Raw genomic sequence first — 14,917 nt, 5'->3', positions numbered from 1 at the left:
CAGCGTGCGCATGCGCGCTGGCCAGCTGACAGGGTAGCGCCTCGCGTGCCCTGACAAATGGCTCCGCGTGCCACTTGTGGCACGTGTGCCATAGGTTCGCCATCACTGGAATAGAATATTGGAATGAAGAATAGAATAGAATAGAACAGAACAGAACAGATCAGAATAGAACAGAATAGAATATTGGAATGAAGAATAGAATAAAATAGGATAGGATAGGATAGGATAGAACAGAACAAAACAGAACAGATCAAATCAGATCAGATCAGAATAGAACAGAACAGAATAGAATATTGGAATGAAGAATAGAATAGAATAGAAGAGTATAGAACAGAACAGAACAGAATAGAACAGAACAGAGTAGCATAGAATAGAACAGATCAGAACAGAACAGAACAGAACATTGGAATGAAGAATAGAACAGAACAGAACAACAGAACATAATAGAATAGAAAAGTGGCATGCACAGCCATGTCTCCCGGCACATGCAGCCTTGCCTGTTGCTCTTCCGGGTTTCTGTCACGCATGCGCAAGTGACGATCAGCTGGCCTTTGTGCACGTGGCAGTGCCGGAAACCGGAAGAGCTGGTCTTCTAGTTTCCGTGTGCGCATGTGCACAGGCCAGCTGATCGTCGTGCATGCTAGAAACCAGAAGAGGGGCTGCAGATTGTGCATGCGGAAACAGGGCAGCTCCTCTTCCAGGTTGCGTCCCTGCTGAGCGCACCAGCGCCCCCTTTTTCGGCGTCACTGGTCTAGACTCTTCTTAGAAACGTCCAGTGTAGAATTCCCAGAGGTGTCCTCGGTCGTGGACGGTCCCCTGATGACTTAAGGGCTAGTGGCGTCTTCACAAGTGCGACCCACCAGCTTTGAGGGTGGAAAGAGAGGCGGGAGGGCGTCATGGAACCTCCCCTTTCATTTTTTTTTCCCTCAGGTTTCTGTCGGCGAGGCTTACCTGGTTTACACCGAGCGCTTGTACTCCCGTTCCCAGTTTAACAATTACCTGGCCGCCCTCTACAAAGTGATTGGGACCTTCCTGTTCGGCAGCGCCGTCAGCCAATCGCTGACCGACTTGGCCAAGTACACGATTGGCCGTCTGCGGCCCAATTTCCTGGCGGTCTGTCAGCCCGACTGGACCAAGGTGAATTGCTCACTTTACCTCCAGGTGGAAGACGTGTGCCAGGGCAACCCCAGAAACATCACGGAATCCAGGTACGTTCAACGCCGTCAGAGATGGAGAGGGTCCTCGGATTTATGACCGCTGTTGGGACCCGGTTTCCATAGCCATATATTCCCTATGGCTTCCGTATTGCGCTGGAATAGTCCCCGAATTTTTTTTCTTTCAGGAAAACACCTGGTCCTCGTTTAGCGATTACATTTGGACCTGGAATTTGGTCATTAAGTGAAGCTTAACGGGCGAGGAGGCAGCAATATAAATTTTCCAAAATAAATAAATAAATATAATAAACTGTGACTGTGCTTACACTCTTACTTTAGCTTTGCTTGCATTCACCACCAAGATTGTGAATGCAAAGATTTTTGTAAAGTTACTTTTTCACCACTGTGGCAATGGAGCGGTCGCTAAATGAGGCAGTCACTAAATGAGGACTATCTGTATCCATAATTAACTACTAACCTTTTTTTCTGGATTCTTTTGAATCAATTGTTACCGCTGGTGACCTTCTGAACAAGTGGCTGCAGTTTTCTTTGCAAATATTTTGCCATTGCTTCCCTCCTAGGGCTGAGGGAGAGTGGCTGGCCCAAGGTCACCCAATTGGCTTTGTGGCTAAGGTAGGACTTGAACTCAGAGTCCCCAGTTTCTAGCCTGCTGCCTTAATCACTGCAACAAACTACCCCCGTAATTAATATCTATAAAATTGCGAGGATTTACTCAATGGCTACACACACACAGACACACACACACACAATATTGTTTCTGTCCAAACAGCGTCATTGATGTGAGGAAGTTGTTACCCAAATGCCATCACAAAAGTTCATTTAGTGACCGTTCAAAATTACAACGGCACTGAAAAAATGATTTAAGGCATTTTTTTCACACTTAAAACCATTGGTCCCTGTTGTGGCCCAGCAGCGGCCGGCTGAGCTGTTGGTGGACTCTGACAGCTCAGACCATTGTGGGACTGCTCTGGAGGATGAGGAAGACTCTGGAAGGTGTTTGGAGTCAGAGCAGGAAGTAGAGAGGCCTGTTGGCCACCAGGTGGCATCTGAGTTGGGGAGCAGTGAGGAGGAACAGAGGGAGGTTGTCCCTGATGTGCGTATGCGTAAAATTGATAGGAGAAAGGAACAGCTGTGGAGAAGACGTCATAGAAGGAAATAGGGACAGCTGGCTAAGGTTGTGGCCCCTCCCAAAGAGTTTATAGGTGGAGCGACGGGAGGGGAATCTTTGCAGGAAACAACAGTCCATTTTACTAGCCATTGAGAAAGCATTCCGTAAGTTTAATCTTGGTTTCTTGAAGATAGCTTTCTAGGCTCCTAGCCAAGGAGTGGTTTTATCTCTGTAATTAGTCGTGGCAGACAGCCAAGCCTGTGTCTGCCTATTCATTGGAATCACGGGACAGAACAGATCCCCATGGTCACATGATCAAAATTCAGACGCTTGGCAACTGGTTCATACTTACGACGGTTGCAATGCCCCGGGGGGTCACACGATCCCCTTTTGCCACCTTCCAACAAGCAAAACCCATGGGGAAGCCAGCTTCACCTAACAAACCTGTTACCAACTTAAGAACTGCAGTGATTCACTTAACAACTGTAGCAAAAGGGGCCAAAAAGTCACTTCATGAATGTTTCACTTAGCGACATAAACTTTGGTTTCCATTGTGGTCATAAGTCAAGGACTGCCTGCATTGTTTTTGCAAAGGCCAGAAACCTTGCAGCAGAAATTCGATCAGTATGCAAAGCTACGTTCGAAAAGGAGGTTTCAAATATAACATCACCCAAGAGGGGCAAATTAGAGAGACTCGGTGGCTAAGACGCTGAGCTTGTCAATCAGAAAGGTCGGCAGTTTGGTGGTTCGAATCCCTAGCGCTGCGTAACGGAGTGAGCTCCAGTTACTTGTTCCAGCTTCTGCCAACCTAGCAGTTCAAAAGCACGTAAAATATACAAGTAGAAAAATAGGAACCACCTTTGGTGGGAAGGGAACAGCGTTCCGTGCGCCTTCGGGCGTTGAGTCATGCCAGCCACATGACCACGGAGACGTCTTCGGACAGCGCTGGCTCTTGGGCTTTGAAACGGAGATGAACACCGCCCCCTAGAGTTGGGAACGACTAGCACATATGTGCGAGGGGAACCTTTACCTTTAAGAGGGCAAAATGCCTAAAAGGAAAAAAACTCTATTTTGGGAATAGATGAGCGTGAATATGAACTAAATTTCCTGGCAACTCTTAAAATCAATGCAGTTATAAATAGATGCTGGTAACCATTAACAGGAAGCAGTCAAAAATTAATAATGATTCATCATAGTTAATGAATACAGGGAGAACTCGACTTACAACAGTACACTGAGTGACTCTTCAAAGTTACAACGACACTGAAAAAAGTGACTTGTGACTGCTTTTCACACTTGTATGACCGTTACAGCATTCCCACGTGATCAAAATTCAGATGCTTGGCAACCGATTCGATTTGTGACGGTTGCGGTGTCCCGGGGGGTGTCACGTGATCCCCTTTTGCGACCTTCCAACAAGCGAAGTCAATGGAGAAGCCAGATTCACTTAACAACCGTGTTACTAATCTAACGATGGCAGTGATTCACTTAACAGCTGCTGCCAGAAAGGTTGTAAGATCGAGCAAAATTGGCTTAACCGATGTTTCATGTAGCAACAGAAATTTGGGGCTTCCAATTGTGGGATTATAATTTAAGGATTTACCTGTTGTCTATATATTTCTTTTTTCCCCCCCTTCTCTTTCTAGATTGTCGTTCTATTCTGGACATTCTTCCTTTGCGATGTACTGCATGATGTTTTTAGCGGTGAGTGAGTGGATCGAGAGATTGAAATGGTTTTCTGGAATAAGAGGGGGGGATGGATGCCATTTTGGGGAACCAAAGACACAAGTGTGTTTTCATTTCGAAGGATCAGGAAAAAAGCGATCGTGAGCAGTGTTTCTCAACCTTAGCTACTTAAAGATAGGTGGACTTCAACTCCCAGAATTCTCTAGCCAGTTCTGCTGGGGGGGGAATTCTGGGATTTGAAGTCCACCCATCCTACTGGCTGGCTGGGGAATTCTGGGAGTTGAGGTCCACCCATCTGGCTGAGGAATTCTGGGAGTTGAAGTCCACCCATCTGGCTGAGGAATTCTGGGAGTTGAGGTCCACCCATCTGGCTGGGGAATTCTGGGAGTTGAGGTCCACCCATCTGGCTGAGGAATTCTGGGAGTTGAGGTCCACCCATCTTCAAGTGGCCAAGCTTCAGAAGCTACTTGAAAATAGGTGGACTTCAACTCCCAGAATTCCCTAGCTAGTTCTGCTGGCGGGGGAATTTTGGGATTTGAAGTCCAGCCATCTTTCTTGCTGGCTGGGGAACTCTGGGAGTTGAAGTCCACCCATCTTCAAGTGGCCAAGCTTCAGAAACATTGGAATCTTGAGAACTCTTAACAAAGTTTTGCAGGATGTGGCCAACGTGCCCCCACAAATCAGAAAAAAAGAGATCTGGTTGACTTCCAAAGCTCCTGGTTCTTTTAAAAAATAAATAAAGTAAAAATAAATAGTGAGCTAGCAGATGTTCTGCTTCTCTTTCTATCTCAATTCTGAATTGCAAATACCCCTTAGACGTCTGATCAGATTTTCTACTCATTTAAAAGGGAAACGAGGGAGCCACAAGGCTGGCACAGAACCCCTAAGCAGCTTCCCCGGTCACTGGGGGCGGGGGAGAAGGGCAGGTTTCTATGAGGATCTTTCAAATTGGGGGAGGTAGGGGGGAGAGAAATGTTGCATGGTTATTTATTGGTGCACTCCATTTATTTATTTATTTATTTGCTAACTTTATTGGTTCCCTTTGTTTATTTAGTCATCTATTTGCATGCTTCCTTTATTTGCACCCGTTATTTGCTTTTTTGTTTATTTACAATAATACAATACAATAGCAGAGTTGGAAGGGACCTTGGAGGTCTTCTAGTCCAACCCCCTGCCTAGGCAGGAAACCTTACACCGTTTCAGACAAATGGCTATCCAACATTTTCTTAAAGACCTCCAGTGTTGGGGCTTTCACAACTTCTGGAGGCAACTTCTGTTCCACTGATTAATTGTTCTCACTGTCAGGGAGTTTCTCCTCAGTTCTAAGTTGCTTCTCTCCTTGATTAGTTTCCACCCATTGCTTCTTGTTCTACCCTCAGGTGCCTTGGAGAATAGCTTGACTCCCTCTTCTTTGTGGCAACCCCTGAGATATCGGAAGACTGCTATCATGTCTCCCCTAGTCCTTCTTTCTCTTAAGCTAGACATACCCAGTTCCTGCAACCGTTCTTCATATGTTTTAGTCCCCTAATCCTCTTTGTTGCTCTTCTCTGCACTCTTTCTAGAGTCTCCACATTTATTTGTGTGTTTCCTGTATTTCTTTCTTTCTTTCTTTCTTCATTCGCTAACTTAATTTACTTGCTCCATTTATTTTCTTTGCGTGCTGCCTTCAGTTATTTGCTGGCTTTATAGGACTTGCGGGCTTTATTCATTGATTTATTTGCACGCTTTATTTACCTGCTTCCTTCGTTTGTTTGTTTGTTTGCACACTTCCATTATCTACTTATTTCTGTCCTATATATATTTCTCCTTCCTTTATTTATTTTTTTGGAGGCCATCTCTTATTTATTTTCATGCCCTATTTATTTAATTGGGAACTTTATTTATTTCCGTCCTTTATTGATTTATTTATTTGCATGCCTCCCTTGTTTATTTACCGTTTGTGTGCTTTGTTTATCTGCTTGCTCGTTTGCTTCCTCCTTCTTCCTTCCACTCTCCATCCCTTCCTCCTTCCTTCCACCTTCACTTCTCGCCTCCCTCCCTGCTTCTTTCCTCCTTCCTTCCTCTCTGCTTCTTTCCTCCTTCTCTCCTTCCATCCACCCGCTCTCCCATTTCCTTCCTCCTTCCCTCCTTCCTCCTTTCCTCCTTCCCTGCACCCTCCTTCCCACTTCTTTCTTTCTTTCCTTCCTTCCTTCCTTCCTGCCTGCCTGCCTGCCTGCCTCCCTGCTTCCTTCTTTCCTCCTTTCCTCCCTCCCTCTCTCCCATTTCCTCCCTCCCTTCTTCTTTCCCATGGCCTCGTTAAGCAAGCCCAGTTTCAGTGCTCATTTAGGATTGGAAGCATGGGGTGGAATTCAATTTGAGCATCAGGTTGGGCGTTGGGGTACAAAGGAAGGCCTTCTCTTCCAAAGCCATAGTCCTCTGGCGGCCGTCTCTAAAGCCCTGCTCCTTTCTTGTTGATTCTAGCTCTACATTCAGGCCCGGTTGGTGGGCAGATGGGCTCGGCTGCTTCGCCCGACTATCCAGTTCTTTCTCCTCTGCTTCGCCATCTACGTGGGCTACAGCCGAGTGTCCGACTACAAGCACCATTGGAGTGATGTGCTGGTTGGCCTCTTGCAGGGAGCACTCATCGCTATCCTTACGGTAAGCAATGGGCTGATGGACCCAAAGTCACCCAGTTGGCTTTCATGCTTAAGGCAGAACTAGAACACATAGTCTCCTGGGGATTGACCCAAAGTCATCCATTTGAATTTCATGCCTAAGGTAGAACTTGAACTCATAGTCTCCTAGTGATTGGGACTTTAACCTGCCATCGGTGGGAGAAGCATCCGAGGGGGTTCGGGAGTTCATGGCTTCCATGACAGCCATGGACCTGACTCAATTGATTCAGGGCCCGACACACGAAGGAGGTCACACCTTGGACCTTGTTTTTGTCTCTGGCCAGTGGTTGAGTGATCTGGGAGGAGGGGACTTAACCATCACTCCCCTGTCATGGTCAGATCACTCACTCCTTCGTCTTGACTTCCCTGGTGCTACCTCCCGCTGCGGGGAGGCGGAACCGGAAAACACTAGATGGTTCCGCCCCAGGCGCCTAATGGAACCAGAGAGGTTCCAGATGGAGCTTGGGCCACCTTCTGTAGCCCTGACCCGCCCTCGGGTAGAGGACCTGGTGGTCGCGTGGAACAATGCGACTACCGGGGCCTTGAACCGGGTGGCGCCTTTGCGGCCTCTCCGGCGGCAACGCTCCACCCTGGCCCCTTGGTTTACCGAGGAGCTAAGGGTGATGAAGCGCCGCAAGAGATGCCTAGAGAGTCGTTGGAGATCCTCCCGTTCCGAATTTGACTGGACACAGGTACGAGCCCATTTAAGGACGTACCTTGTGGCATTGAGAGTGGCCAAACGTCAATATTGTGCCGCTCTCATTGCATCCGCAGAGAACCGCCCTGCCACCCTGTTTCGGGTGTCCCGCTCCCTCCTATTTCAGAGGCCGTGGGAGGCCCCTCTACAGGGTAGGGCAGAGGAATTTGGGAAATATCTGCAGGATAAAATCGCTCAAATCCGGAAGGATTGGGTCCCTTTCAGTGGCCCAGTCGAGACGCCAGTGGCGAGTCTTGAGAAACCTTTTTGGGAGGAGTTTGACTTGGTTGCCATCGAGGATTTGGACAGAGTGCGTGGACGACTGCGACCTACCACATGTTTACTGGACCCGTGTCCCTCCTGGCTTGTACTGGCATCCTGGGAGGTTACACATGACTGGCTCCTGGGCCTAGTGAACGCTTCGCTGGGTGAGGGGTCTCTTCCAGCCGCCTTGAAAGAGGCGGTGGTGAGACCCTTGCTCAAGAAGCCTTCCCTGGACCCTACGGAGCTGGCCAATTATCGTCCTGTCTCCAACCTTCCCTTTCTGGCGAAGGTTGTAGAGAGTGTGGTGGCTTATCAGTTTCCACGACATCTGGAGGAAAATGATTATCTAGACCCGCGCCAGTCCGGCTTTCGCCCTGGGCACAGCACGGAGACGGCCTTGGTCGCGTTGGTGGATGATCTCTGGAGGGCCAGAGATAGGGGTTGTTCCTCTATCCTGGTCCTATTAGACCTCTCGGCGGCTTTTGATACCATCGACCATGGTATCTTGTTGCACCGACTGGAGGGGTTGGGGGTCGGGGGCACCGTTTTGCGGTGGTTCGGCTCCTACCTTTCCGGCCGGACGCAACGTGTGTTGACAGGGGAGCAGAGGTCGACTCTAAGCCCCCTTACCTGTGGGGTGCCACAGGGGTCGGTCCTCTCGCCGCTCCTGTTCAACACATATATGAAGCCGCTGGGTGAGATCATCCGTGGGTTCGGGGTGGGATACCATCTGTACGCTGATGATACTCAGCTGTACATTTCCACCCCGAACCACCCCAACGAGGCCGTTGAAGTGATGTCCCGGTGTGTGGAAGCCGTACGGGTCTGGATGGATGACAACCGACTCAAGCTCAACCCCTCCAAGACGGAGTGGCTGTGGGTTCCGGCCCCCTGGTTCAACCAGTTAATCCCATCTCTGGCCATCGGGGGCGTACAACTTGCCCCGGTGGAGCGGGCGCGCAATTTGGGCGTCCTCCTGGATGCTCGCCTGTCCATGGATGACCATGTGACGGCCGTGGCAAGGGGGGCGTTCCACCAGGTTCGCCTGGTGCGCCAATTGCGCCCCCATTGGACCGGGATGCCTTGCGCACAGTCACTCATGCGCTGGTGACGTCTCGCCTGGACTACTGTAACGCGCTCTACATGGGGCTTCCCTTGAAATGCACTCGGAGACTACAGTTGGTCCAGAACGCGGCCGCGCGGGTAATTATGGGGAGTACAAGGTACTCCCATGTGACACCTTTCCTGCGCGAGCTGCACTGGCTCCCTGTGGTCTACCGGGTGCGTTTCAAGGTCTTGATAACGATCTTTAAAGCGCTCCATGGCTCAGGACCTAGATACTTGCGGGATCGTATCCTGCCCCATACATCCCTGCGACCAATTAGCTCGCACAGAGAGGGACTCCTCCAGGTGCCGTCCACCAGACAATGTCGGGGGGCGGCGTCTAGGAGCAGAGCCTTCTCTGTAGCGGGCCCAGCCCTGTGGAATGACCTTCCCCCAGATATTAGGACCACCTCTGACCTCCGCGCCTTCCGGATAAAGCTCAAGACCCACCTATTCCAAGTAGCTGGCCTGGCTCAACCATAGTTTGTTCACTCTGCTCCTGACGGGTTTTTTAATTTTAATTTTGTGGTTTTTGGAATTTATTAGGGGATTTTAAATTGTGTTTTTAATTGTCTTCATTCATCTGTCTACCTCCTCCATGTACACGTATTTGTTTATTTTGTGTGTGTATTGTCCATATTGTATTTTATGTGTTTTTTACTGTACGCCGCCCCGAGTCCTTCGGGAGAGGGTGCGGCTAAGAAATAAATTTTATTATTATTATTATTATTATTATTATTATTATTATTATTATTATTATTATTATTATTATTATTATTATTATTGCCCCAAAGTCATCCAGTTGGCTTTCATGCCTAAGGCAGAACTAGAACTCATTGTCACCTGATGATTGACCCAAAGTCACTCAGTTGAATTTCATGCCTAAGGTAGAACTAGAATTCTCTGTCTCCTGGTGGGTGCCCCCAAGTCATCCAGTTGGCTTTATGCCTAAGGCAGGACTAGAACTCCCAGTCTCCTGGTGATTGGCCCAAAGTCACCCAGCTGCCTTTCATGCCTAAGGCAGGACTAGAACTCCCAGTCTCCTGGTGATTGGCCCAAAGTCACCCAGCTGCCTTTCATGCCTAAGGCAGGACTAGAACTCCCAGTCTCCTGGTGATTGACCCAAAGTCACCCAGGTGGCTTTCATGCCTAAGGCAGGACTAGAACTCTCTGTCTCCTGGTGATTGACCCAAAGTCACCCAGGTGGCTTTCATGCCTAATGCAGGACTAGAACTCTCTGTCTCCTGGTGATTGACCCAAAGTCATCCAGCCGGCTTTCATGCTTAAGGCAGGACTAGAATTCACATTCTCCCAGTTTCTAGCCTCGGTGCCATAACCACTAAATCGAAGAGTCCATCTTCTCATCTGAGCCCCCTTTTTTCCCCAGGTCCGCTACATCTCCGACTTCTTCAAGGAGAGGCCCCAGTCTGAACAGGACCTCGGGCGTAAACCCAGCATCCCCCTGCCGCTAAGCGAGTCAGAGTGTAACCACTGCAACCATCGGATTCCTGTGTGAACGGGGCGGTTTTGAATTGGCTTCATTTCAGCAGCGAACACGTAACCCGCTTTTAATCCAGCATCCTTCCTTCTCCGATGCGTTTCTACTTTCCTTTTGAACTTGTCCAACAAAGAGGAAAAACTGGGAGATTTTTTTCCCCCTCTTTCGTTCTTCTTTTTCGTTCGTTTTTAAACCCTTTTGTTTATGTTTTATTACGCCCGAAGCTACTGCACAGCACAAACACAACACAAGTTTGACACTTGGAAAGGCCTGCCTCGCCGCCACATAAGCCGGGGCAGAACCTGAAAATGTTCACATCTTTTTGTCTCTTGTTGAAAGACTTCTGGACAAATTCTTTTCCGCGTGGGGGTAAAATAACACACCGGTGTGTACATTGAGCTCGATGGCCGGCATTTTATCTGGACTTCGCTGTTGGCTTTGCAAAAGTTTGCAACTGCTTGCTTTGCAAAAGTTAGTGGGTGTCTCATAATCCCTCTCCCCAAAACTGTGGAAGGATTCCCAAGCAAAAAACCCCAAATTGGTGTTTTTTTAACACCTTTTGAGTGTTTTTCTGACATTTTCCTTTAATTTAGTACTCTTTATAGGGACCCAATGGGGGATCGAAAAGGGGTTTGTGTTTGAATGCAGACAAACCGTCTGAAATGACCTGGGGTGTGAAATATTTGCTATGGGGTGTCCAATATTGGCAACTTTGAAGACCCGTGGACTTCAACTCCCAGAATTCCCCAGCCAGCCATGGCTGGCTAGGGAATTCTGGGAGTTGTAGTCCATGGGTCTTCAAAGTTGCCAAGTTGAATATCCTACATTTTCTCCATAAAAAGCAAATTGTCAGCCAGATAATATCTTAAAATTTAGCCTGGGTTGAGCGACTATAAGAAGTACCAATACTGGACATAAGTGTTGTTTATTAAACTGCTAAAATGAAGCGAGGGAGTCCTATCTCTCTCCGATATCAGATTTTTGTACAGGTGGATTTGTATTTCCCAATGGATAAAATTGAGAAAGATTGAATAAAATTGAAACGGACTTTTTAAGTCACTGCTGACATCTTTTTTTTTTAAATTGCTCATTCTACTAATAGACCATATTTTTTCCCAAAGCTCCGAAATTTTTAGCAGTAGGGATGGGAAAAACTCCAAATTACAGGCTCTTGGTGCTACCCCGAGAGAGAAAGAAAATTATTGAAATGATTGGAACGGCAGACATTTCTCATGGGAATTGGAGTTTGGGGGGTGGGTGTTTGAGTGTGTTTATTGCACGTGGCGAGGAATGGGTGCAAAAGAAATGAAGGTTTGATCCTTTCAGAATTTGGTTGGGTCATGATGAATTTGGGAAGAGCAGATTTCAAACCAATGGCTGCACGCCGAAAAGGAAAGGAAAACAGAGGGATAGAATCAAGATCACGTGAAGTGTTCATTAATACCACTTGGTAAAGCCAGGGGTGGGTTTCAAATTTTTTTACTACCAGTTCAGTGGGCGTGGCTAGATGGGCATGTGGCTAAGTGGGCGTGGCCAACTTGACATCACTCATGCCCACTCAGTCACATGACCTCCTCACCAAGCCACACCCAACGAAACAGTGGCAAAAAGTTTTGACCGGAGGGGGGGGAGCTCCGGCCTTCCCAGAGATAAGGGAGCATCTGCAAACTACCCAGTATGAAAAAAAAGTTTTTTGTCCTCCCTGGCCCCCAGGAACACTCTGCGTGAAGGGGCTGCGTGAAGGCAAAAATGCCCCCGTTTTTGTAGAAAATGGGCTATTTTTCGCAAAAATGGAGGCATTTTTCCCTTCCCACAGCTCTGCTGATGCCTGCAGAGTGTTTCGGGGGGCTGGGGAAGGCAAAAACGCCTCCGTTTTTGCAAAAAACGGCTTGGCAGAGAAATTCACGGACAGATCTTCACACTACTGAAACAAACAAACGAATCAACAAATTGTTTCCTGCAAAAGCCCACTCCCCTTTCGCTCCTCTTTTATTTCCTATGGGGGGGGGCAATCACCTCCAAGGTGTGGCTTTACTCCCAAGTCAACCCTGATTTCTTGGGTCTTCTCATCTTCTGGCAGCTCTGTGCATGCGCACACTGGGAACAGGCTCCACCTGTCCCTCTGCCTCACTGCTGTTTAGCTCCGAAGGCAGCTGAGAACTGTCAGACAGCCTCGGACCCGTCTCTGCCTCCGACGCAGAGCCCTCGTCAGCGCCTTCCCCAGACTCCAGGACTGGTCCATGCTCTTCAACGCCTGACTCTGCTGCCAGTTCCGTTGGCGGGCCACAACAAGTGGTACCTGTTTAACTACTCGCATTTGCATGCTTTCGAATTGCTAGGTTGGCAGGAGTTGGGCCAAGGACGGGAGCCCTAAATTCTGTCCGATCGCAGAGAGGCCCAGCCTTCAGAATTTCGAATGTGCGTCGTAACTCCCCGCTTTTGGGGCCGGTCATAACATTGAATGGTTGCTAAATGGCCGGTCGTAAATCGAAGACGACCTGTATTTTCCCCACAACCTTGTGAAGCAGGCTGCGCCAAGAGGAACCACCTGGCCCAACATAACTACCACGTTGCGCGAGGGTACAAAAGAAAGCGGCATCCTGTGTTTTAGCCAACAACGCGCTCTGTTTCCTAAGCAATCTGTTCGTCTCGAAAAGGAAAACGTAGGCTGGAAAACGGAGTTTTTTCCACCGTGCCAGTTTTTCACTTAAAAAAAACAAAACAAAAAAAAAACACACACAAAAAGCTTTAGAGAGAGTGGAAAATACGAGGGCGGCACAGATGCCAAAGAGAGGATTGTGAGCTTGTTGGCATTCTGTGGTGCCACACTGGGAGATGAAAAGAGACTTGGGAAGTTTTACAGATATAACTAAATCAGTTTTGGAACATTATTGATAGCAGATTGTCGAATGAAGATACGTTTGCATTCACGGTGGAGTGTGTTTTGTTGTGGCTGTGTGTGGTTTTGAGTTTTTAAGGGTGGCTTGCTGAGCAAGTGGATCTTTTTTTTTTATATAAATGGCCAGTTGTTTTAGTTTGTGTGCCTCTTTACTTACTTTACTTTATTTAGATTTCTAGACCGCCCCCTCTCCCGAAAGGGACTCGGGGCGGTGTACAGTCAAATTAAAACACAAATACATAGGAATAAATATAAATACACAAATCTTAAATTAAATGAGGAGGTTAGAAGACTGTATCTTAAAGTAAAGCAGTTAAAACCTTAAAAACATCCCCAATTAAAACCCAAACCCAATTAAAATAAATCCCCGGGAGGTAAAACTAAGAGAGTGCCAGGCCAGCTGATTGAAACAGGTGAGTCTTTAACTTTTGACGGAAGGAACGGAGGTCGGTGGTGGTTCGAATGTCGGGGGGGAGGTCATTCCAGAGGGTTGGGCCCATCACAGAGAAAGACCTACTCCTAGGTGTCGCCCGCTGACACTGCCTAGCGGACGGCACCAGGAGGAGTCCCTCCCTGTGTGAGCGGATAGGTCGCAGGGACTATTTAAGTACTTTATGAGGTATGGACTTCAACTCCCAGAATTCCCCAGCCAGCCATGGCTGGCTGGGGAATTCTGGGAATTGAAATCCACAGATCCATTTGAATTTCTAACAGCCTTGGAAATAGTAACTTACATCCTGACCTTACAAACATTGGACCACCATTGAGGGTAAAGGTAAAGGTTCCCTTTGCACATATGTACTAGTCATTCCTGACTCTAGGGGGCAGTGCTCATCTCCGTTTCAAAGCCGAAGAGCCAGCGGTGTCCGAAGACGTCTCCGTGGTCACATGGTCGGCATGACTAAACGCCAAAGGCGCACAGAACGCTGTTCCCTTCCCACCAAAGGTGGTCCCTATTTTTCTACTTGCATTTTTTACGTGCTTTCGAACTGCTGGGTTGGCAGAAGCCGGGACAATTAACGGGAGCTCACTCTGTTACACAGCTCTAGGGATTTGAACCGCCGAACTGCCAACCTTTCTGATCGAAAAGTTCAGCATCTGAACTGGTCATATTATCAGATCCGGTTCCATGATGACTCATTTAACGACCGCATTGCTTAGCAGTCCCAATGATGGCCATAAGTCGAGGAATAACTGCTAACCTCCCCTGCATCTTTTGGGATCTCGGCATCTTTTTGAAATTTTATAATGTCCTTTTTTTAATACTTTATAGAACTAAGGAGAAATTTCCTGACAGTGAGAACAATTAACCAGTGGAACAGCTTGCCTCCAGAAGTTGTGAATGCCCCAACACTGGAAGTCTTTAAGAAGATGTTAGATAACCATTTGTCTGAAGTGGTGTAGGGTTTCCTGCCTAGGCAGGGGGTTGGACTAGAAGACCTCCAATGCCCCTTCCAACTCTGTTATTCTATTCTGTTTTATTCTATGAAATCTAGGATAATCCTCCTTCCTACTCTGTTATTCTATTCTATTCTTTAAAAAAAAAAGCTTTTAATCTTAAATTATTCTGGTTTTAGTGCTTCATTTTATGGATTGAATTGTACACTTTGCTGAGTGAGATGGGCTGTTAAGAGGGGTGAAAAATTAATAAATATGTAAATGAGAGGAGAGGAGAAGGGAAAGGTAGGTGTTAGATACCAGAATCAGTTACAATGGTTTTCACCAAGGTCCTCTGTTCCGTCGGGAACGGAGATTCGACATGATTGGCTGAAGGGTCTGACAGCTCCCCATAAAAGGGCAGATTCAGACCAAACCTTCGCTGGATTGTACAT

The 14,917-nt window shown here is 47.6% G+C and overlaps 1 protein-coding gene across 2 annotated transcripts in view; it reads left to right on the top strand.

The window, feature by feature from the left end:
- PLPP2 (phospholipid phosphatase 2) overlaps window positions 1–11,245 on the top strand; it is a 54,048-nt gene extending 42,803 nt beyond the window's left edge. Inside the window, exons 3-7 of one of the 2 annotated variants that reach the window (XR_014173833.1) lie at window positions 931–1,208; window positions 3,930–3,987; window positions 6,430–6,606; window positions 10,076–10,879; window positions 10,991–11,245. Coding sequence is in view for 1 of the 2 variants with exons in the window: in XM_081935875.1 (XP_081792001.1) it covers window positions 931–1,208; window positions 3,930–3,987; window positions 6,430–6,606; window positions 10,076–10,204 (642 nt within the window). In the remaining variant the exon portion in view is untranslated. Of the gene's footprint in view, window positions 1–930; window positions 1,209–3,929; window positions 3,988–6,429; window positions 6,607–10,075; window positions 10,936–10,990 lie in introns of those variants that run through there. The other variant, XM_081935875.1, reaches the window with a different exon arrangement.
- The last annotated feature ends 3,672 nt before the right edge of the window (window positions 11,246–14,917 follow it).

This window comes from Natrix helvetica, assembly GCF_964273705.1.
Source record: "Natrix helvetica genome assembly, chromosome: 1".
Taxonomy (NCBI): Eukaryota; Metazoa; Chordata; class Lepidosauria; order Squamata; family Natricidae; genus Natrix; species Natrix helvetica.
Note: the sequence above shows the minus strand (reverse complement) of the source record. Positions and strands in the feature narration are given on the sequence as shown.